This window comes from Chiloscyllium plagiosum, unplaced genomic scaffold (assembly GCF_037043375.1).
Source record: "Chiloscyllium plagiosum isolate Xiang-an unplaced genomic scaffold, Cpla_swu_hap1 HiC_scaffold_25, whole genome shotgun sequence".
Taxonomy (NCBI): domain Eukaryota; kingdom Metazoa; phylum Chordata; class Chondrichthyes; order Orectolobiformes; family Hemiscylliidae; genus Chiloscyllium; species Chiloscyllium plagiosum.
The window spans coordinates 46,817,401-46,842,314 of NW_028270163.1; the positions used below are offsets into that span (position 1 = coordinate 46,817,401).

The 24,914-nt window shown below is 41.5% G+C and overlaps 2 protein-coding genes across 2 annotated transcripts in view; one reads left to right on the plus strand and one right to left on the minus strand.

Annotated features, from left to right (window-relative positions):
* Window positions 1-13,280, plus strand: part of tha1 (threonine aldolase 1) — a 96,380-nt gene extending 83,100 nt beyond the window's left edge. The window contains exon 7 of the mRNA XM_088000695.1: window positions 12,568-13,280. Coding sequence (XP_087856821.1) covers window positions 12,568-12,629 — 62 coding nt within the window. The 3' untranslated portion in view covers window positions 12,630-13,280. The remainder of the gene's footprint in view (window positions 1-12,567) is intronic.
* The window catches only part of tmem235b (transmembrane protein 235b), a 50,615-nt gene that overhangs the window by 3,687 nt on the left and 22,014 nt on the right, over window positions 1-24,914 (minus strand). Inside the window, exons 2-3 of the mRNA XM_043714930.2 lie at window positions 21,512-21,592; window positions 16,113-16,250 (exon numbers count right to left, since the gene is read on the minus strand). Coding sequence (XP_043570865.1) covers window positions 16,113-16,250; window positions 21,512-21,592 — 219 coding nt within the window. The remainder of the gene's footprint in view (window positions 1-16,112; window positions 16,251-21,511; window positions 21,593-24,914) is intronic.

The window sequence follows — 24,914 nt, forward strand, 5'->3', positions numbered from 1 at the left end:
CAGCTGTAAAGCCACAGTAGTGCTTGCCCAGGCAGCATCAAAGGGACCATTCACATGGGATATAATATGCGAGGAAGAACATTCAGCTTAACTAGAGCTATTCTACCCAACCAGGATATCAGAAGATCCTCCCAGCGCTGAAGGTCCTGCTTTATATTCTCTAGTAACTACACAAAACTAGCTTTATATAATTGATCGAAGACCAGGGTGATAAAAATGCTTAAATACAGGAAACCTCCCTGTGACCACCGGAAGGGGAAACAGATTCCATCCCTAAAATCAGATTTTCTAGTAAGGCCCCCACAGGCATGGCCTCTGACTTCGTGAAATTAATTTTAAAGCATGAAAACAAACCAAATTAATTAATCACTTGTATTAAATGAGGCGCAGATGACATTGGATCAGTTAAAAAGAGAAGGACGTCATCCACATAGAGAGTAATTTTATGCCTGCCTGATCCTACCTCCGAGACAATTATGTTGGGATCCTTCTGGATGGCCTCCACCAGTGGCTCAATCTCCAATGTAAATAATAGAGGCGAGAGAGGGCACCATGTCGGCAGCCTCTGCCGAATCTAAAATTACCCAACCTTATACCATCAGTGAGAACTGCTGCTTTCGGGTCACTATATAACATTGCCACCCACTTGGCAGAAACCCCTCCAAGACCAAACCACTCCAGGACATAGAAGAGGTACCATTCCACCCAATCAAACGCTTTGTCTGCATCCAGGGAGACTACCAAACCTGGTATCGACCCTTGCTGGCATACCTGGACCATATTTATACTCTTCTGATATTGTTGATAGACCTATGACCCTTGATAAAACCTGTCTGATCCTCCTTTACAAGGAAAGGCAATACCCTCTCCAGCCTTAATGCCAGCATTTTCGACAGGATTTTAAAATCCACGTTCAATAACGGTATGGGCCTCTGTGAAGTGCAATCCTCTGTGAGGTGCTTTTCCTTTCTTAAGAGTAAGAGAAATATTTGCTTCTCTAAAAGAAGATGGGAGGCAACCCTGACTGAATGAGTAATTGTACATATCCAAGTGTGGCTTGGCCAACGTGTCTATAAACTCCTTATAAAACTCACTATGAAATCTGTCTGGACCGGCCACTTTACCACTCTGGAGCAGCCTCACCACCTCCTGTATTTCCTGAATTGTCAGGGGGGCATTCAGAAAGGACGCCTGCGCTGAAGTTATACCCAGAAGGTCCAGGGTCAGAAAAAAGGATTCCATCTTCATCAGTCTGTCCTCACAGCCCTCCGACAGGTACAGCTCAGAATAAGACTTCCTAAATGCTGCATTAATCTTTTTGTCATTGCAAGTAAGAGTGCCAGCACTCCCTCTGATCGATTTAATAGATTGGCGGGGGGGGGGGGGGGGGGGGCATTCTTCTTTCTGGCCAGGTACCCCAGATAGCTACCCGGTTTATCACTGTACTGAAGTAACTTTGTTTCGCAAAACAGATTTCCCTCTTTGCTGTCTGGGTGAATGCCGCATTCAGAGTAGCCCTGACGGCTGTAATCTGCTCCAATTTAGTTAGAAATGGTCTGTCAAAGTATGCTAACACAGCTGCCTTCAGGCTAGCCTTGAGCAAACATTGCTGCTCTCCCCACTGTCACTTCCGGGTCGCAGAGTAAGAAATAATCAAACTCCGTTCATAGGCCTTGGCAGTCTCCCAAAGCAGCGATGGACTATGGCCATACCCAAACTGATATCCCAAAAGATTTCAAATTCCCGCAAAAAGTACTCTATAAACTTGCTATCTTTCAGGAGGAAGGGGTCCATGCACCATTGTCAGGAATCTGTCCCACCACCACCAGCCTTGACCTCCATGTACAATGCCGCATGATCGGAAACGGCTATGTTCCTGAGTCTGCAAGACAGCACAGAGTTCAAAAAGGTTGATGGGACAAAAAACGTCATTTCTAGTATAGTTCTTCTGTGGATTAGAAAAAAAGGTGAAATCCCTACCTTTGGGGTGAAGACGTCTCCACACATCCACCAACCCCAGCTCCCTGTTCAGGTCCACTAACTGCCTGGATTGTGGGGCATACCCACAAGACCCCTTAGGCATCCTGTCCACCTCGGGATCAATAAGACGATTAAAGTCTCCCCCTATAATTGTATGACGCTCCCCAAGGGCCATCAACCTGGAATACGCATTTGTTAAAAATTTAAGGGGGCAAGATACATTCAGAATCTCATATTCCTCTTCATGTATTAAAGCTTTAAGAATTATAAATTGCCCACACTCATCCTTAATTTGGTCTAGCATTTGAAACAGGAGGTTCTTCCGGATGAGAATAGCAACTCCTCTACTTATCGAATTAAAGGATAAGAAAAACACCTCGCTGAACCCTCCCTGCTGCAACTTCAAATGCTCCTTATCGGTTAAATGTGTTTGTTGCAGCAAGATTACATCGACTCTCCCTTTTCTAAGGCTTGACAGTATCTTTTTTCTCTTAATTGGTGAATGACTCCCCTTAACACTTAAACGAAGGGCTAGCTATGATCTCGAAAGAGTCCGCGAATCCCCAGGAGGAAGAACCCCATTCATAGCACGCCGAGTGAAAACCATAAACAGTTTGTATAAATTTAAAAATACAACTTGCAAAACTACCAAATCAAAACTTTGAACAGCTACTTCTACAACATACCAACATATAACATAAATGAAAGGAGACCTTCCCCCTTACCCACAGGGGTCACTCATACCACCCATTAACCCTCCAGGCCTCTTTCTAGCTGAAGCCATGCCCCTGCCCCAGACAACACAAAGAAGAAAAAAAATACAAACATGACACGAAAATTAAAAGTGGGCACTCAACCCATCCCCACCATTCTGTAATCCTAAGCACTCCTGGTAGAACAAAAGTCGATAACCTCTCCCCGCTTCCTCCAAAGGCAACCACCCACCCCCCAATCGCACACCAGAAAAGAAGACGAAGTGAAGGGGGAGGGGAAGGATTAAATTAAAATGAAGGCATCGAGAGCATTGGTGGACACCATGTATTCCTTCTCTAAGGACACCCAGGCTTGAGTCTAACTGCGGAAGAGGGGCAGGCAGTTTGCAGAGATGAGTCTCTTCACAGCGCACTGCCTAGACCTGTTTCTGGCCAGGCTCTGGAGCAGACCCACCAGGAGGCCTTTCAATCTGTCCCAATTTCTATTTGTCTCATTGGTTTAATTTTTCTTTTCTACACTCGTGCTTATTTCCCACCCCCACAGCAACCATGTCATGTGGGTGTGTGTGTGTGGGTGTGCAGGTGTAGGACACAGTGAAGAAACAACAGGTGCAGAAAACCTGATTGATATTCCACACCAAGAAGAAAGGAAACATCTGAGTTGCCAGTGACAAACAGTGCCCTTTCTCTTTAGGGGCAATGCCTACGTGATTGGAAAAGTGAAGAGGAGGTCAGGATTAAATCAAAATAGAACCGGAGGGGGCAATATAATACTCCCCGCCCATCAGTGCCCACCGTTGCTGAAAACCTCGAAATAGACGCATTCTCCTTCTCCAGGGACACCCGGACACGGACGTAACCATGGAAGAGGGGCAGTCAATCAGCTATAACGCTCCATGACCCGCTGCCTGGACTTGTTTATGGTCAGCTTGGCCAGACTCAGGATCAGATCCACCCAGAGGTCCTTCAATCTGTCCCAATTTCTATCCGTCTCTTGGCTTTATTGGGCATTGGCTTAATCTCATCCTATTTTGTGATGATTAATTAGCATTTCTCTTGGTTAGGATCTGTCCAGAATTATCAATTACATTATTTTGTCTGTTCATTTATGCTTCAATTATTACTAATTATTCTCTTAAACCGATTTTACCATCCTTTCAATATTATTAGCATATCAAATTTACAATTTGCACAGAAATTACCTCCCTCTGCAGATGTCTTCTTGAAGAATTCAATACATGTTCTTAAACATTCACAATGACATTTCCATCTTCCGTACTAAATAAGACTCTGATTTTCTTGGATGCTAAAGTAGGTGCAGTTTTGTGCTTTGAATTTCCACCCATTGGCAACAGTGTAAAACAGAGTGGATGCAATCCATGTAGATAGCTAATGAAATATCCTACATATATATGCTCAATGCGTGCAATCTGGGCATAGCTCGGATGCTTAGCCTAAAAGACTGAGAGTTTTGGGGAGTTACTTGTGCAAATACCACACACACCCAAACCTCTGCAGTCTCTTACAAATTTCTCTGGCTCCCAAACACTGAAGTTATTTCTGCTTAATATAATTGTTGTACCTCCCTGCAACTGTACTGCAATGTGTTTGCTCACCAGCCAGCAGAATCATTTCTGGTGTTTTATTGCAACTGTTTGACAAAAACAGCTGCTGCTCAGAGCCATGCTTCTCTTCTTCTGTGAATGCATTTATTCAAATAAGACGCGTCAAAACTTTGTAAAACTTCCCCCATGGAGGAATGTTAAAGCAATCTAGGCCTGGTCTACATAAGTAATGAGTTGATATTTTTAATTTTCATATTCATAAAAGAAATATATTGGGGTGAAGGAATTTGATGGAGGCAATGTATGTCTTGTGTACCAGCTGGAGAGCTGGCAAGAGAATCATGATGAAGGGTTTATGCCCGAAATGTTGACTCTCCTGCTCCTCAGATGCTGCCTGACCTGCTGTGCTTTTCCAGCACCACGTGTTTCAACTCTGCTTTATTAAGAACCAATCAGACAGCTAGCAAGCCTTCAGACTTTCCACAGCAACAGAACTCTGAGGTAGGATGTACCAGCCACCGAGAATGGCTGATCAATCAGAGGATGACAACAGCAGTACCAGCTGGAGATGGTGATAGCTTTGGAAAATTCATCCACCAGATGCCCAGGATTTCAGAGCAATGCAGGCCAGATGTAAGTGATGACAGCATAGGACTCAGATAGGAGGTACACAAGCTGCAAAACACTGGGTCCTAGACCCGACCGAGATAGAGGATCTGGATTGGTGCAGGCTTGGCAGGTAGAAGGGCCTGTTCCTGTGCTGCAATTTTCTTTGTTCTTTGTTCAAACATTTTCTGTATCATTATGATATTAATAACATGTTGAGAAACATTACTCAGGCAGAAAGTTTGACTTTCTCAAATGGTTATGAGATAATTATGAGTCTGCAGCAGTCCAATGTTACCTAGCAGCAGGAGGAGGAGGAAGGGGAAATGACACGTAAAATTGAACATGGCTGATTTCCCCAGGGAATGGTGATCTCTGTGGCATAGGAAGTCCGTGTGTTTGATCAACTGATCACAGGGATTTTTGACTCTAGGGCTAGGTTTATAAATGTACGTTGAAATTGAGACAGAATAGTGAGTTGTACTATTGTGAAGTGCATGAAAGTAATGGTGGAATTAGATGGTTGAACGGATCCATTCATCATACCAAAGGAGCCACACACCCATCTCATGATTCATAATGGGCATTCAAAACCTGCATTGTACATGACAACTCTGTCATGTCAAGGGGCAGTACGGTTAGCACTACTTCCTCACAGCATCGGGACCTAGGTTCGATACCAGCCTCAGGCGACTGTCTGTGTGAAGTTTGCACATTCCCCCCACATCTGCATGGGTTTCCTCCGAGTGCTCTGGTTTCCTCCCACAGTCCAAAGATGTGCAGGTCAGGTGAATTGGCCATGCTAATTTGCCCATAGTATTAGGTGCATTAGTCAAAGGGAAATGGGTCTGGGTGGGTTACTCTTCGGAGGGTCGGTGTGGACTTGTTGGGCCAAAGGGCCTGTTTCCACACTGTAGGGAATCTAATGTAATGATTTCAGATTCTTAGACCTATAAATCTCATTACATTTTAACCTGGAGTACACAACAACAGTTTTATTGCCAGTCATTGACAAAACAGAATGTTTTTTTGTGTCATTTCCTGTTAGCATCTATTTCCGTCAATAAGATGCTCAATGTCTAGACAATAAAGCTAACATGGCAAGCAAGTGTTGGGGATTGTTTGTTTGATCGTATTAAACAATTGTGCCCTGGGCTATTTGAATTCTTTTTAAATTTGGTGCAATTTTGTTTCTGCAGAAGAGTACTCAAATCTGAAGACGGGTTTGTGGCACTGTACTCCTAGGCTAGAAGACCTGGAGTCAAGTTACACCTGCTCCAGAGGCATGTTGTAGCATTGCTGAATAGGTTGATTAAAGATATTTTAAAAATATATAAAGAAAAGCCAGCCAGGAAGATTGCTGGTTTTTATTTTAATGGTGTAGCAAGTTGTGTGTGAAGATCCATTCAATCACATGCTTCTAGATAATGGGGGTACATCTGTAATGCTTAGCGGGCTCCCATGATCATATCATTACTTCTAAGCCAGAACTCTCAGGTTCAAGTCCCACCTGCTGCAGAAGTGCGTACAGAGGAACCTCGATTATCCAAAGGACACAGGCAGGGAGTATTTTGTTCAGTTAATCGAATGCTGGATAACATAGTTAGCCAAGCATCAGGACCTTGCGATCTTGTTCGGATAATCTGAAATTCAGTTAATTGAATACCGGATAATCGAGGTTCCTCTGTATTAACATCTCCAAACAGGTGGTTAGGAAAATATCACATTCAGAGTGTATGCAATGGACTGGCTACAGTGTTACATCGATTATTTAAGTATGAAAGATCAAAACATGATGAAAGAAAATGAAATTGAAATATATAGAATTGGATATTAAACAAACGAAGTTGGGAAAAACCCTGAATCAACTGTATTATCGAGCAAATGTTAACCCATGCAGACGTGGGGGGAATGTGCAAACTCCACACAGACAGTCGCCTGAGGCTGGAATCGAACCTAGGATCCTGATAAATCCCACTCAAAGACTCAACAGCCCATGACAAAATAGATCAATTGAGAAGCTTAATTGGACAATTATTCTGGGCATACACACAAACTGGAACGTGTATGTGCCATGATGTATTAGAGTTAAGAAGTGTGTTTAAAAAATGCTGCTGTTGGAGAGCTGCTGAAGGCAATAAGATGATGAAGAAATTAGGTTTACAACAGCATACACTCAGATTTCAAGTCCTGGGTGGTCAAGAAGGAATTAAATTAGTTGTTTTCAGCTTCACTCATTAATCTTCCAAGTGGTTATTCAAATACGGCAAGATTCATTATGTCTTTAATGTTAAGAAGTGATAAATATTGTCCATGAACTCAAGAATCAAAAAGATCTGCATCTAGACCAGAAGCCTCGGGTTCAGGTTCCAGCTATTGCAGAGGCAAATACAGAAGGGTCAGATACACAGGGACAGAATGCCTGTCTCTATAGTTTCTGCTTGAACTGAAGGCGGGCATTAAAGTCCCTAACTGAAGCAGATAGCAACCTGCAGAACACTTTAGGAGTCCTGTAGAGAGATTGATATTTCACAGTTTGCTTAACTCGCTTAATCATGCAATCAAAGCATTTTCATTAATTTGCATAATTTATTATTTTTACTTAACATTTACTGATACAAACTTTAGTAATTTAGTATCATATTACTCTGCATAGCTTCACTTGAGAAGGGGGAGGTGGTGGAGATGCAGGGCCCAGCTGTACGCACACGGTGGGTAGAGGGGAGAGAGCTCCCTGGAATACCTGAATGGGGGGAGAACGGATGCAGTACCCAGTGATACTTAAATGTGAGGGAGAGGGGATGCAGCATATCTTCATAGAATCTCTATATTGTGGAAGCAGGCCATTTGGCCCAACAAGTCCACACCAACCCGCCAAAAAGCATCCCATGCAAACCCAACCCCCTACCCTGTCCCTATAACCCTGCATTTCCCATGGCCAATCCACCTAACCTTCAGATCTCTGGCCTGAGGGAGGAAACCGGAGCAGCCGGAGGAAACCCACACAGACACGGAGAGAATGTGCAAACTCCACACAGACATTTGCCCGAGGAACCCGGTTCCCTTATGCTGTGAGGCAGCAGTGGTAACCACTGAGCCATGCTGCTGCCCCTTTTATTTTTAAACGAAAGATTCCCGGCAGCTGCCATGTTCATATAATCATGATAGAATCCCTACAAGTGTGGAAGCAGGCCATGCACCTTCATGGGGCTGAGGTGTGCGAGCTAATGTCCAAGTTGCCTCCATGGTGGAGATTCCAAGACATGATGCCCACAGCTGCCAGAGAGACTCTAGGTCGACAGGCAGCTCCAGATGAACAACACCTCATTCAGCTTCAAATCTTCACCTCTTTAATCCTGGCACTTTTATAAGAACCTATAGTTCACCAACGTGGAGTGACATCTGTCACATACAACCTCTCTTATGTTATAACAGTAGCAATACTTCAACAGTACTTCATTGGCTGTGTTGTGCTTTTTGATATCCCGAGGTTATGAAAGATTTCAATTACTGTACTCACTCAGTTTGATCAATAAATACTGGAACCAATGTGCTGGCAATCTGCCTGAGCGCATCAAGTAAAAATCCTGGTTGGTTTCATAAATCACAGACAATTAGACAAACTTCCATGAGGAACAATCACCTCTGGTACCCTGCTAGAATTCTGGAGCATTCATTCCATTATATTTTCATCAGATTGCTCTGCTCTAAAACTGCTTAGCCACATATCTTTCTTAAAAAGTCAAGTTTCTTTTAACAAAGTAAAACTAGAAGATTAAATAAATGATCAAGGTTTGTATCCCCTGAGTATATTTGTTCAATGAAACGACAGACACTTGGTGAAAGCTAGGTAAAAACAATGACTGAAGATGCTGGAAACCAGATTTTGGATTAGTCGTGCTGGAAGAGCACAGCAGTTCAGGCAGCATCCGAGGAACAGCAAAATCAGATGGCCAGGATTCAGCCAAGTAGTTAATTTATCACTCTCTGAGTAAAACAGTCAATCACAGGAGATTACCTCACTGCTTGATACAAAAGAACTGTTAAAATTGCTTTGTTCTGGCCCTGAAATGTCCATCAATCTCTCTTGTATTCTTCGTCACAGCACAGATTATTGTGTAAATACAGTTGGCGGTACTCTGAGAAATTTTTTCTTTGGTGTCACAGTCATACAGATGTACAGCACAGAAACAGACCCTTCAATCCAACTCATCCATGCTGACCAGATATCCTAAATTAATCTGGTCCCATTTGCCAGCACTTGGCCCATATCTCTCTAAACCCTTCCTATTAAGGTAACCATCCAGTTGCCTTTTAAATGTTGTCATTGTACCAGCCTCCACCACTTCCTCTGGCAGCTAATTCCATACACACAACACATTGTGTGAAAAAGTTGCCTCTTAGGTTCCCTTTCCTCTTTCTTCTCTCATCTCTGCCTTCTAGTTTTAGACTCCCCTACCCTGGGGAAATGTCCTTGTCTATTCACTGTATCCATGCCCCTCATGATTGTATAAACCTCTATAAGGTCACCCCTCAGCCTCCGACACTCCAGAAAAAAAACAGCCCCAGTCTGTTCAGCCTCTCCCAATAGCACAAACCCTCCAACCCTGGAAACATCCTTGTGAATCTTTTCTGAACCCTTTCAAGTTTCACAACATCCTTCCAATAGCATGGAGAGTAGAACTGAACACAATATTCCAAAAGTGGCCTAACCAATGTCCTGTACAGCTGCTACATGACCTCCCAATTCCTACACTCAATGCACTGACCAATAAAGGCAAGCATACCAAATGCCTTCTTCACTTTCCTGTCTATCTGTGATTCCAATTCCAAGAAACTATGAACCTGCAGTTCCCCCTCCCACTCCCCCCAAGGACATACAAGTCCTGGGCCTCCTCCACCGCCAAATCCAAGCTACTCAATGACTGGAGGAAGAATTCCTCACCTTCTGCCCTGACAACCTTCAAAGACACAGCATCAATGTCAACTTCACAAGCTCCCCACCCGACCCCCCCGTCCCACCCCCATTCATCCCAGATCCAACCATCCAGCTCGGCACCACCCTTTTGACCTGTCCCACTTGTCCATCTTCCTTCCAACCTATCTGCTCCATCCTCCCCATGGACATATCACCATCACCCCCACCTACGTCCACCTAGTGCCTTCCCAACTACCTTCCCCCCAACCCCCACCCTTCTATTTATCTCTCAGCCCCCTTCCCCACCCACACCCCCCATCCCAAGTCCACATTCCTGATGAAGGGCTTATGTCAAAACATTGAATCTCCTGGCCCTCAGATGCTGCCTGACCTGCTGTGCTTTACCAGCTCTAGCTTTTTGACTCCGGTACCTATGTCCAAACCTGCACTTTGTTCCAGTTACCTACCACTCTAATCTGTGCTGACTTGCAATGTCCCCAAACTGCCGACTTCAAAATCCTCATTTCCTAATTTCAAATCCCACCATAGTTTCAATTCACTCTGACCCTGTACCTCAATTTCTGGCTTCTGTGCACTTTAATCTTCCTTCATTTCAGCAACCATGAGTCATCTTGTTATATCTGCAAATTTCACTGTAAATACCTCCTGATTAACATTTACTCTCCACCTCAGTAAGCTCAGTGTCAAGACCCATCTTTTCAAGCAACTTTGTATTCATTCCTATGAACGCTCACACCAATCAAAGCACCCTTTCTACTCAGTCTCTACTCACTCTACCCAGCTTGTGAAGAGGTCTCCATTGCAATAAGAATGGGCCCTTTGCCTCATGAGACAGAAGGATGTAATTTATAGCCTCACCAGAGACACAATCTTGTCTCCAGTGCAGCACCATCAGAGTTGCCAAATTTCAAGTAAGCACGGTTCCATCATCCCCTCAGGTGGAAGGGAAAGAAGGTCATGGCTATTCTTGCCAGTGTCCTGACTAATTATTCATCTCACCATTTATCTCATTACTGCTTGCACTCCCTTTCTGACATGTCCAACCTTGGATTCCTTCATTGCCACAATGAACCACACCGCAAATTGGAGGAACAACACCTTATCTTCTGCATGGGCAGCCTACAGCCCAAAGGATTCAACATTGAATTCAGCAATTTCAAATAACCTCCCTTCCCATCCCCTGACTCCTTCCCCAGCCCCTCCCCCTCCCTTCCACCAACAGGATTCATTCCTCCCATTGACCAACCAGGCCGTACTCTCTACCTGTCTTCACATATCCCCACTTCACCACCCTGCCCCCTTATATGCAGCTCCTGTACACCCATCCTCAGTCCTGAAGAAGAGTTACACCCGAAACATCGACCTCTGCACATCCTGATGCTGCCTGCCTTGCTGTTTTCTCCCAGCCTCCTGATGCTGCCTGCCTTGCTGTGTTCTCCCAGCCTCCTGATGCTGCCTGGCTTGCTGTGTTCTCCCAGCCCGAAACATCGATTTCGAAGCTCCTTGGATGCTGCCTGAACTGCTGTGCTCTTCCAGCACCATTAATCCAGAATCTAGTTTCCAGCATCTGCAGTCATTGTTTTTACCTTGCTGTGTTCTCCCAGCCCCCTGATGCTGCCTGCCTTGCTGTGTTCCCCCAGCCTCCTGATGCTGCCTGCCTTGCTGTGTTCCCCCAGCCTCCTGATGCTGCCTGCCTTGCTGTGTTCCCCCAGCCTCCTGATGCTGCCTGCCTTGCTGTGTTCTCCCAGCCCCCTGATGCTGCCTGCCTTGCTGTGTTTTCACAGCCTCCTGATGCTGCCTGCCTTGCTGTGTTCCCCCAGCCTCCTGATGCTGCCTGCCTTGCTGTGTTCCCCCAGCCTCCTGATGCTGCCTGCCTTGCTGTGTTCCCCCAGCCCCCTGATGCTGCCTGCCTTGCTGTGTTTTCACAGCCTCCTGACTGTCTACTGTAGGATCTTGCTGTCCATTAACTAGCTCTGAGTTTCTAAGATTGTAATTGTGACTGGATATCGGAAATACCTATTTTGTTGTGACGTGCTTTGTGATATTCTGGAGGTTGTGAGTGAGGCCAAAGTAATACATTGACAACTGTACGTGTGTGTGTGTGCATGTATCTGGGTGTATTTGTGAAATACACACATGACACTGGTAAAGCTGTTGGGAAGGAACAGGATACACGGCTTATTTGTACCAAAATAAAATAATACAAACATACCCATGGAGAACCTCTGACCAGCTGCAGTCAAGTAATGAGTAGTGCCAGTGCTAACAGACATTCAGATTTGTGTGCAATCCTTCATCAAGTGAGTACTGGTTTCATCCACGATTGACATTCTAACCCTGAACAAGATGGGACTGAGTTGGGCTAACAGTCCACATGTAAACTGCATGATAATCCATCATAGCCTCTGACTGAAGTCTACAGAATGAGGACTAGTAAACTTTTCTGTTATTACAATCTAGAGCAGCAATTGTTAGTTAAAGTACAGAAATAATTTTGTAGGTTGTCAAATTACAAATGCATGCCAATGCAAATACCTTGTTAAATTGATTAATGCCGATGACATTTAAAGACACTGCTTATGCTTCTCAAAGATTCTTATGTCCCAACCAGTGGGAAAAACATATTTGCTGTTCCAAGGCTGCTTTAATTTCACTGTTCAGACAGGCAGTATTTTAATTTTTATAATCCACTGAGAACAATGGATTCTATACCTTAGCTTTTCTCGCTTTCAAATATTAAGATTTTCTTTTTTCCCCCAAACAGAATTTCAACACAGAAGGAGGCTATTTAGCCCATTATGGTTGCACTGGATAATAAAGATCTGACAATACTACTCTTGGCCTATAGCCTTGGAAGGTGATACAACACAAGTGAACATCCAAATATTGCTTAAATGTTCCAAGAATTTCTGACTTAGCCACCATTTTAGGCAGTCAGTTCTAAACTTCCACCATTATCTGGGTTAAAAACTCTCTCTTCAACACCTTCACAGACATCTACTTCTTAAATTAAGTCTATGCCCCCTAGTTATTGACCTCTCAATTATTGGAAAATGTGCCGTCCTAGCCATCCTATAAATGTCCCTCTACCGGGTCCCCTCTCTACTTTCACTGCTCCAAGGAAAACACCCTAGCCTATCCAATCCTTCCTCATAGTTGAGTCCCTCTCATCCAAGTAGCATCCTGGTAAATCTCCTCTGTACCGTCTTTAATGCAATCACAACTTCCCTATAACGTGATGACCAGAATTGCAGACAGTACTTCAGTTGTGGTCTAACTGCAGCTTTATGAGCTTTGGCTGCAGGAAGGTAGGTGTCAGTGTGTGTGTTTTTAAATGATGTTGGTGTTTATATTTTCATGTTCCAAACTAAACATTTTGACCAGTTTAGCATCACTATTGAATAAAGTTTTGTTTGATAATAAATCAATAATATTGTTATTTCTTAAAGATGCCTGGTTGGTGGATGCTTTCATTTCATATCATACAGAAAGACTACAATAGGACAAATCAAGAATTGGGTAAAACTTTATTTTGTACCCACATTGTTTTAGGACCAGAGAAAGACCAGAGAACTTCTCCCATTACCCAGTTGGAAACCAGGAAGGAAACAAGCCTCCTAGAGCAAAGAATAATTCTTGCCTGGCTCCAGGAGGATGACATGTCCACTTAAGGAACAATATAACATATAAATGCAATGGGAGATTTGTGGACATGTGAAAAATTAAATAGTGATCTCTCTTCTGCATATTAAAGTATAAGTTGCCTATGAAAAGAAAATAGTGTCTAGTGAATAGTATTTTTAATTAATCTGTTACAGAAAACATTTTAAAACTTGAAATTTTGATGTGTAATCCTTTCAGTTGTTAAAGTTCAAATTTCTAATAAAAATGATCAGATGCTATGGAGATCATAACAGCTCGCACATTAATTATTAGTAGGGCATGAGATTAAAGTAGCAATGGTGATATCCGCTTTGAATACCTTTGAGCTCCACTTGCAGCATTTGATCTCAACTGAAGTGGAACTAAACATTGCCACCTCTCACTCTCCGTCCTTATATTCACATATAACAGCGTTAGCTTTGATCACTGACATTTATGCAATTGAGACAGGTCAATAGAGGAAAGAAAAGGTCATTCAAATGGAGGAAGAAACATTTTATTTTGCATTGGGATTTATAACCCTGGAGAGAATTATTTGGCCTTCATGCTTTTTTCCCTTTTTCTCAGCTGTTCTCGAAGGCGATGATTTGTGCATCAGCAACTTTCACTTAGTAGGGACTGGCTCATTATTCACATGTGACTTTTGACAGGGAGCATCAGCAGATTGCTTGATTATTGGAGCCAACGTACTACCCACAAATTGCTCCAATCTGATGTCCACGTGCTTACTTCGTAATAACAATCTATAAACAGTAGTTATGGGCTGGAACTCCAGCTGATTTTCTTCCAGAAATCTTGCTACTGAATACAATATGACTACCTGGCTTAGGCTGACTAAATCAATACAGAGCAGGGATCCAACACCTCCTCAGTCTTTACAACTGAGCTAAAGAAGCCACAAACTAAATAATTCCTTATAATTCCTATCACACGGTGAAGTAAAAAACATCTGGGTATTTTAAAAGTACTGAAGCAATTCTAGTTTGAGTAGAAATGAGGAGAGAATTGATTTTGTGCTGGGAAAAAATATTAAACTTTCTGCCTGTAGCGGAATTTAGATTAATAAAACAATATCCTTTCTTCCTACATCCTTGTGCTTGTATGTCATTTCTGTTAAACCTCTTATGACAAAATGTAATTACTCAAATTTAAATGTGATATAATGTTGCGTTGCAGGGACTGGTTGCAATTCCATAATTCAACTGCTGTACATGTCTATTCTGACTCTACAGATGTTATTGTAAGCTAAGAAATAATATGTTGTGTATAAATAAATGATAAAAGATATTTATCAGGAACTGTGTATAATGCTTCATCAAAATTCAAATCAGGAGCTGAAAATTATGAATTTTGTGACAGTTTTAATTTAAGTAATGGAAATAATTATTTTCTGTTTCTATTTCTATATTAAATGTTGGATAGTATAACTGGCTGATTACCTCAGTAACCCAGCTTTTCATCTTCCTTCACTTGCATGAGCTTGGTTCAGTTGCTAGGTACAAACAATGACTGCAGATGCTGGAAACCAGATTCTGGATTAGTGGCGCTGAAAGTGCACAGCAGTTCAGGCAGCATCCGAGGAGCAGTAAAATCGACGATTTAGGCAAAAGCCCTTCATCAGGAATAAAGGCAGAGAGCCTGAAGCGTGGAGAGATGAGCTAGAGGAGGGCTCCACACTTATCTCTCCACGCTTCAGGCTCTCTGCCTTTATTCCTGATGAAGGGCTTTTGCCCGAAACGTCGATTTTACTGCTCCTCGGATGCTGCCTGAACTGCTGTGCTCTTCCATCTCCCCTAATCCAGAATTTGGTTCAGTTGCTACCAACCCTAAGCAGGACCATTTTTGTGGTGGTTCCTGCAGTTTGGAGGATGCATCATGATCAAATAACAGGGTCTCCAGGGGCCACTGTGTTTGGGTCAGGGGTGGGGAAAATCTGGGAGCCTTGGGGAGAAGCAGCTCCTGGGCCGATGGTTTCAGTCCCTGCTCCTGGTCATGAGGTCATGGGTTGCAATAGACCTTCTTGTTTTCTAAAAACAGTGCCTCTTCTGTAGATATTCAATGGTGGTGTATTATCTACCATTAATCATTAGATAGGCCTAAGACAAAGCGAAGACAAATGATGATTGGTGACAGGGAACTAGCTCAAATAATCTTAAGCACTGTACACGGAAAGAGGTGCCAGATATTGCAAAGTGTCAGCATTGGTCATTGAGGAAATGTCATAGAAAATGTAATTGTTGGAACCTCTTGGATATCACTGCTTTTAAATGTCACTTATTCTGAAGTATAAGTCAAAGTTTTGGATCTCTTGATCTGTTTTGGTTCTACTTACTTCAGACTGTAGAACTCAGGCAAGTATAGCTCTGCAATCCTGGCTGCTAATTGGGTTCATTAGAATCCATCAGAAGATGGGGAGGAACAGAACATGTTGCTGAACTATATTGGATACTTTCAGCTTCTACTGTCGCTAAAGGGAAATATTACACTCCTGTACCTGAAATGGAGTATTTTCAATTAAATATTAGCAATTTTTGAATCACTATGCAATCACTTGTGTTACCTAAAGAAAATGAATGAGCCTCAAAACTATGCAAGTAGAGAATTTTTCTTTCTCTTGTCTGGAACAGGGACATCAATCACACTTACCTCCAAGTAGAAAGTATGAACCAGTGAACAGCAGCATGTACAGACCATGTGCCAAAGAGCTGACCAGCCCACAGATACCTCCAAGCACCAGGAGAACCAGACTTAGAGGGAGCAAAATGACAAACACTTTCTGCATAACTGAAAAGAGAAACATGATTGTAAGCTGCCAGTTAGTGGCTCAGTTCAGAAATATTTTAAAAACTCAGTAAACTTCAGACAAGAGACAAGGTACCAAAAATCTCACCAAAAGTGGAACTATAAATACAGTTTATAAATCTGACAAAATAATGAAGACACAAATTTTACTGATGGACTCCAGCACTCTCTGTCTGAGATACATTTGAATTATGTACTGTGCCTTATTTCCTGGGTGTTCCAACTTGTCATCTAATATTATAGGTTTCTCAAAGAACTCTTGGGAAGGAACATATTTGCTTTAAAAATCATTTAAGTTTTAAAAAATCTGGAAATTAATTTTCAAAGGTCTCCCCAATCATATGAGGTCACGTTTGCTACAGTGGGCGGTTTCAAATCCGACTGAACTATGCTCTAGTCTGAAATCAGAACAGGGAGACTTTTAGAATGCAATAACCCTGGGCTGTGCAATGGATCCTTCTGAGGTGAATAACAGTGTATACTGCCTCAACAGACATCCAAGTGCTAGCCATTTGATGTCTTAGCTACAACATTTGAAAAGCTGGTTACCACAGCTAAAAGATAATGTTTTGGTTTAGCTCAAAAATGTTTTAATCATCCAAATTAGTCAGCAAGTTGTTGCATCAGTTTGGAACAGACATGTTTTCGAGATGAAACTATAAACTTACAGCTATCTTCGGGGACAGGCATCCTAGAAGGTTACTTTGACAAACTGCACCCAGAGGGGAGGTGCGACCAAGGGAAAAAGGTAAACAGAAACCAAATACTGCTCTGTTGAAGGAAAATCATGCTGAAAGCACAGAAAGGCTGAGGAATGAGAAACCTTCTCTCCCTCCCAAATTCTGAGGGACCTGCCTGTACAGGAAAACACCAAAGATTCAACTATAGAAACCAACACAGCTGCTGGGTCAGATTTCAATATTGACCTCTTTGCTTCACCAACAAAGATCTGAAAACAACAGGCCCCTTCTTATATTCTTTCTTCGTATCTCTGATTGTTTTAATGTGGGTGTCTATAATTTCTTGTCAATAATTTAATCTCTTTATCCCTAAAGAACGTTCAGTAACAACTTGTAACAAAATAACCTTTAACCTATTTGCAAGGAAGCCTGACTTTGACTTGAACCATTACAGCTTAAAAGAGGGGCTGAAGAAGGGCTTATGCCAGAAACATCGATTCTCCTGTTCCTTGGATGCTGCCTGACCTGCTGCGCTTTTCCAGCAACACATTTTTAGCTTAAAAGAAGCCAACAAGTGTTGTATTAACCTGCAGCTCATTGATCACATTGTGGTCATGTCTGGTGATCGCGACATTGGCTGACTTTCTTTATCACATGACTCAGGATGGCATGAGATTGTCCCAAACCAGGCAGAGAAGAGGATTGTAACTAAACAGCGTGATTGAATTAAATATCTTTAAAGACATGTGGCAGATAATTTTGAAGTTTTGTGAAATCAAGACAGAATCTACATAGAACACACTTAGACATGTTCCTGGAGACTTACAATTGGCTTGTGAATATCAAATAATATTTTTTAAGAGAAAATATAATATACTTTCAAGTTTTCAATGAAAAGTACAGAATCAGCTCAAAACAAGTCGATGATAAAGCAAGTATTACTCTAGAAATCAAAACTGAATTTTGGTTTTGTGCATATATGCTTATCCAATAAAGATGTGCACACTCATCTGCATATATAGATATAATGTTGCTTCCTGAATCTGAGCTAAACTATTTCTATGAAGTTTGACAGTAACTTGCAATACACTATCAGAGTTTCAACTTGTAGGAAAATAGGAACGTATTCAAACTGAAGTTGAATTTGCCAAATTGTTGTTCTTAACTGTACTTCTGGGGCATGTTAGCTAATGGAGATCAGACAATGGAGGAGAATTAAGAACATTTGCCCTGGACATGATTAAATTGCTGTAAACAGACTAATGCTTGTATTAAAAGAAAAAGAAAAAGAATTTGGTTCAAACAGGCTAAGCAAAATTAGTACTGACCATAATTTCTGCCCTCATAATTCTAAACAAAGAGAATGCTGGAAATGAAAAAGTGGATTTACAAGTTTAAGAAAGGGGGAAGAGTAACTTAACATTTTAAGTAGACATTCCATCAGTGACATCATTGTAAAACCAATTGAAATTAATAGCTTAGTGGATAAGGTGCTATTGATAACAAGCCAGATGGAAGCCCTGGGGTGTGCAAGACTGATCTGTGTCTCATTATCACATTCCAGAACATAAAAGTAAGAAAATTAATTGCAATAATGCTGAGCTTTTCTCCGATCAAGCTTTCAGTTGTAGTTTAGAAACTGCTTTTGTCAACGATAATGCAGGAAGAATTTTACATGTCACACAGTCCTGAGATCAGCTGAGTCAATATTCTGGAATGCAGCTTCTCCATAATTTGCTTTTATGGCTGTTTATTGATAGACTCAAAAGAATTAGAAAACCAGCAGGAGGGAGCCTTTTACGAAGGTGACTCTGACCTGGTACCATTTTCAAAACTGAATACTTGAGTGGCTTGAAGAATTGCAATTAGGAAACAGAACATTAGCTACCCCTTAAGAAGCAGATTCAAAGAAAAAAGTTCCAGGGAAATTATTCCCCACAAAGTGTCCTTGAACTGACATGTAGCACGGAACAGACTTTTCTACCTTTGATTTGGAAAATGATTATTGTAATTGTCAGTAACAATCATGGACATAAATGGGTCTCATAATTTCGTACCTGAGTTTGGAACATCTAAGTTTTATCATTTGAGATCAAAGAATAAGTTTACATACAAATTGATATGTGGAACCATTGCAAAACAATTCTTTTTATAAAATTTAACTATTGAATCTCAATGATAGATTTCACACATCTGTGATATCACCTTTGTGCACTCATTTTAATTGTACACCAACGCCATTTGGTGTTTTTAGTGACAACTTAATGTTATTTCAATGTCTAGTCTTTTTTCACAAGAACAAACAGTATCAATATGATGGGATCATCACTCTTAAAGTGTGTAAATATTTGAATTTAAGTGATGTGGTAAGCAATTTAACAGGCATTAAATGGTTTTAGTTACTGCAGCAATGAGGTCTAAGGGAATAGCCTGTTCTGTTTACCTGTTGATTTTACACTCATCACAGTAAGAAACATGGAGCCAGATATTCAACAATCACTGTGCTATGAAACTGTTTGTATAGTCAGTATCTTCAAACACCTTTAAGAGTGTCTATGAATTGAGTGTCTATGAGTGTCCCTGGATCCCTGGGACACAGGTACTCCTGCAGGGCATTTGTTCTGATTCCAACCTGGATGGAAAGATTGTTCGATAACAGCTCTTAGACGTCTGTCTGATCTTCAAATGTGAGTAATTGTTAAAGGTTAAAGAGCTGATCAAATACATAGACAGAAATGTGGCAACATTTGCTTGGAGTAAGATGGATGTGTATGAGCAATAATTGCAGCTTGGGAGAAATATTACAGTTGTCTGATGATTAATATATTAGAGTTTGTCTCCCAGGTTTCTTGACATGTTAAGAAATTAACATTATAACAATCAGCTGCTTTGATCGTGACCTAATGAGCAGCGTAAATATAGAATCAATAGAAACAGGAGACAGTCACATGACTCAGGCAGTCTTTCAATGAGATAATGGTAAATCTGTGTCCCCATATCCATCCAACAGCTTGGCTGCATATCCTGAATACCTTGGCTAGCAAACAATGATCAATTCCTGATACAAAATTATTTAGAAAGTTACCACCCACTGCTTTTATGGGTCACAGCTCCAAACGGAGAAAGTGAGGTCTGCAGATGCTGGAGATCAAAGTTGAAACTTTATTGCTGGAACAGCACAGCAGGTCAGGCAGCATCCAGGGAACAGGAGATTCGACGTTTCGGGCACAGGCCCTTCTTCATTCCTGAAGAAGGGCCTGTGCCCGAAACGTCGAATCTCCTGTTCCCTGGATGCTGCCTGACCTGCTGTGCTGTTCCAGCAATAAAGTTTCAACTCACAGCTCCAAACTCCTACTAAACGAACAGAGAATAGGCCTTTCCTCCTGAATGGTCTGGCTTGGATTTAAAAGTCTGCCTTTTTTAGTAAACACACCGCTCCCTTCCACGCTGCCAGGGATATAACTACGTTAGCCGGTTATGGTAATGTTTAAAATTAAATCAACATGATGCAGGAGCTTGTTGGTAATGTTGACATAAAGGAGGAGATTTTAACTCTCAGGCAGCTAGCCAACTCTGTGAAGAGAGGGCTCCAACTATCTTAAGAGCCAGGCCTTATGACCAGGTCATTGACAGACCAGCTGTGAGTTTGGTACAATACCAAACGAGCCAGAAACAAAGCCAGCAAACAAAAAATTAGCTCAAAGCTAAGATATGATGGTAGGGATGGTAGCCAGGGTTAACAGTAACCCAGGTTGTACTTACAGTGTCCAGAGCAGCATGATTCCCTTCATAGACTATCAAGAACAATTTAAAGTTTACAATTCCATGTGTCTCTTTCCTTTTTCTAACCAATTAAGAACAACTGTAGTCTACTTGATTCACTCTCTACCCTGTTGTCCACCAAGATTTTATTGTGCCCTGTACATCAGAGTAATATTGAAACACAAAAGGTGTTTGAATATTACTCTTCCTGAACTTTCTTCATCTTTTGTTCTGTCTCTATCCCCATTTCCCCACATGACCCAAAAAATCTGTACTTCTTTCAGTCTTCATCTATTTCCCTTTCCCACACCTGAAAAAAAATCAGTCAAATATTTTATCCATAAGACCCGAAATATACCTCAAATATTTGTAGTAAAGTGGCAAAGCTAACACACCTTCATATTGGTTTAATGTACTCATAATTTCATGTATTAGTTTAACTTTTAGTATTCAGCTTTATTTTATATATTGCTACATATTGTTGACCTCAAAACCTCCTACTTTCTATATCTTATCCTTCCATAGCTATCCCCTCACTACTTTCATTCCTAAATGGTTCCTATTCTGTCACATCTGCTGGTAATCTTTTCCACAAATTCACCATCCTTTTACCAATAAACATCTCTTCAGTTTATGATTCACATCAATGATACTGAAATATACAAAGAAAATGCTGACACTTACAAAAGAAAAACAGGGGCTCACACATGAAAAACTAACAGAAAATGTTGAGACTCACACAGAAAATGCTGGGACTTGCACAGGAGCTACTGTGACTCACATATAATAACTCTGACTTACACAGTAAGTGACGTTGAGATTCAGGTACACTCTCATTCTCTTCCCCAAAAGGGTCTATTAAAGCAATGCAAGCATTTTTACCTGAAAATGAAAAAAAATCAGTCAAATATTTTATCCATAAGACCCGAAATATACCTCAAATATTTGTAGTAAAGTGGCAAATGTAACACCTTCATATTGGTTTAATTACTCATAATTTCATATATTAGTTTAACTTTTAGTATTCAGCTTTATTTTATAATGTTTATGCTGTAAAATAATAGGAATAATAATATAAGGGGTTCAAGGTTTGTGAGAAGATTTGTAGCTCGGGTGCTCATTGTTGTGGTTCTGTTCGCCGAGCTAGGAATTTGTGTTGCAGACGTTTCGTCCCCTGACTAGGTAACATCCTCTGTGCTTGGGAGCCTCCTGTGAGGCGCTTCTGTTATCTTTCCTCCGGCATTTGTAGTGGTTTGAATCTGTCAGTTCCGGTAGTCAGTTCCAGCTGTCAGCTGCAGTGGCCAGTATATTGGGTCCAGGTCGATGTGCTTGTTGATTGAACATACACAAAAGAAGTTGCATCAAGACACTGTTCAAAGGGGCCATAACATGCTGCAGTACACCAGAACTGCAAAAAGAGGAAGAAGAACACCTGTACAATGTATTCGCCAAAAACAGATACCCCCACAATTTCATCAACAGATCCCTAAGGGAAAGACAACGGAATTGAAGACATGCCGCAACCTAAAGGACTAGCCACACTACCATACATCAAGAACATTTCTGAACTGACAGCCAGATTACTGCGACCACTAGGACTCATAACAGCACACAAACCAACAGCCACTCTCAGACAACAACTTACCAGGACAAAGGACCCGATATCCAGCATGAGCAAAACCAACGTAGTGTACAAAATCCCATGCAAGGACTGCACAAAACACTACATAGGACAAACAGGAAGACAGCTAACGATCCGTATCTATGAACACCAACTAGCCATGAAACGACACGACCAGCTGTCCTTAGTAGCCACACACGCAGATGACAAGCAACATGTGTTTGACTGGGACAACACTACTATTACAGGACAAGCCAAACAGAGAACAGCCAGGGAATTCCTAGAGGCATGGCACTCATCCACAGATTCAATCAACAAGCACATCGACCTGGACCCAATATACCGGCCACTGCAGCGGACAGCTGGAACTGACTACCGGAAGCAGCAGATTCAAACCACTACAAATGCCGGAGGAAAGACCACAAAAGTGCTTCACAGGAGGCCCCCAAGCACTGAAGATGTCACCTAGACAGGGGACGAAATGTCTGCAACACAAATTCCCAGCTCGGCGAACAGAACCACAATAATATAAGGGGTGATTGACAGGCATCCTGATTTAATAAAACTAATTCTCAAGGAATCAAATTACAAAAGCTCTGCTCTTCTATAGAATTGTCAGCCATTTGTATATTTGACAGTTTTGAATGGTAGATGGCAAATAACATATGTTTTACAAGTGCAAAGCAAGACCCTCTTGAACAAGAGAGTCTCGCCATGACCTCCAAGGTATTCAATGGTTTCATCATTGCTAAATGACTTACCATAAGAACCCTGAAAATTGCCATTAACCAGCAGTTGAAGTAGCTCTTGTAATTGCAGAGGCTGGATATTCTACATCAAGGAAGCCACCTCTCGACTCCATAAAGTCTCTAAAACATGTGTGTGGCATGAGTCAGGATGAAATACTCTCTACTTGTCTGATTACCAATGCCCAAGAAACTCAATAACATTCAGGACAAAGCAATGCATTCGATTAGTATCCTATCCAAAAATTTAAGGATTGCTACAAATTTTTTTTAATGATAGCTATGTTTTAAACTTTTAATTCAAGATTAAATGGAGTAGTGAAGAGGGAAACCACATACTAGTTCTTCCTGGCAACAAACCCATGTGACCTGGTTGCCATGGGAACAGCGTCCTGGAAAAGCCTCATTGAAAGCAAGATGCAAATTTCCATCAAATAGATATAAAGGCAAAAGCAGCTTGTCCTGCTGCTGCCACACTTACTGACTCAGAAACCCGAGACTATGAAAAAGAGAGTGAGAGAGGGAGTACCAGAAACAAAGGAAGGATGAAAGGATTATTAACTGTTAGCTACCAGAAAGTATGTTGGTGGGAGCTCATTCTCTGATCAAAGAGATGGGACTTGTTAGAGTGTGTCTTGCTGATTGAATTTGGTTCAGCAATTCTCAGAAAACTGAAGGAAATGAGGAGATTTGACAAATATCAAAAATAGAAATCAGCAAAACGTGGAGAAGCGAGTCTATTGTGGACTTAGTTTGGGACTGACTCACATAGTTCAGCAGAGTGTAAGAAGTAATGCATAAACACACATGGGATTTTCTGTTGTGACAATACAATGGTCATAGGATGTGGGTTTTGTCCTGGGATTTATTTTTAAAGAGGGGTTTTGAGACATAGGCACCGATCTGTCTCCTCCAAGCCAATAAAGTAAACAACTTGTGAGGCCTTCGGCTTTTTTTAAAGTCTGAACAATAGAAGCAGCATGAATGGGTGGAGTCAGACTTCCACAGAACCAGGTTTTAGTTTAGCTTTCAGCAGTTGTTGGGGATTTGAAGCAGGTCATGGAAGCTGCTACATTTCTCTCTCTGTTACAGCTAAAAGCCTGTGTTTTCTTTCTGCTGCCAGAATCACATGTGGGACAATCTGTTTCACTGACGCGGCCTTTGCTAAGGGTGTGTTTATGGGATGTTACTATATTGGAAGCATTGATTTTAGTAGTTAAATAATTATTCTGTTATGTTTTCCAGTAGAGTTAATGTTATACCAAATTCTTCTGTCTGTATTTTAACTGATGGTAGTAATATAGTATGTTTTGCTTAAAGGCAAGTCATGTGATGAATTGAATTATGTCTGGAACATAGCACCTTACAGTTGCTTCTAAATAAGATAAAAGTTAGGGTCTAGGCTATCTCCTTGATATATTTTTGGTCTGGTACAGAACACAGTCATGTTAGGAAGTAAAAGCAGAATTTTTTTTGTAGCTAGTGTATTTTTTGACAATTAATTAATGTTTAGTCAATTTTGATTATAGGTCCAAAAACAAATTGCTGGAGAAGCTCAGCAGGTTTGCAACATCTGTGAAGAGAAATCAGAGTTAATGTTTTGGGTCCTGTGATCCTTTCTCAGAACTGGTTTTAGGTTTTGTCTGTTCGTAAAAACCTTACAACATAAAATCTTATTGTGTGAGCTTTTGCATTATTCACCAGGAGTCCACACCTTTCTTTTAAGGAACATTGACTCCTTCTATCATCAGTGACAACAATCTGTAGCCATTTACAACATCTACTGCAGCAAGTAACCTCAGAGTTTGTTGACCTTCCAAACTTGTGGCCTCTCCCA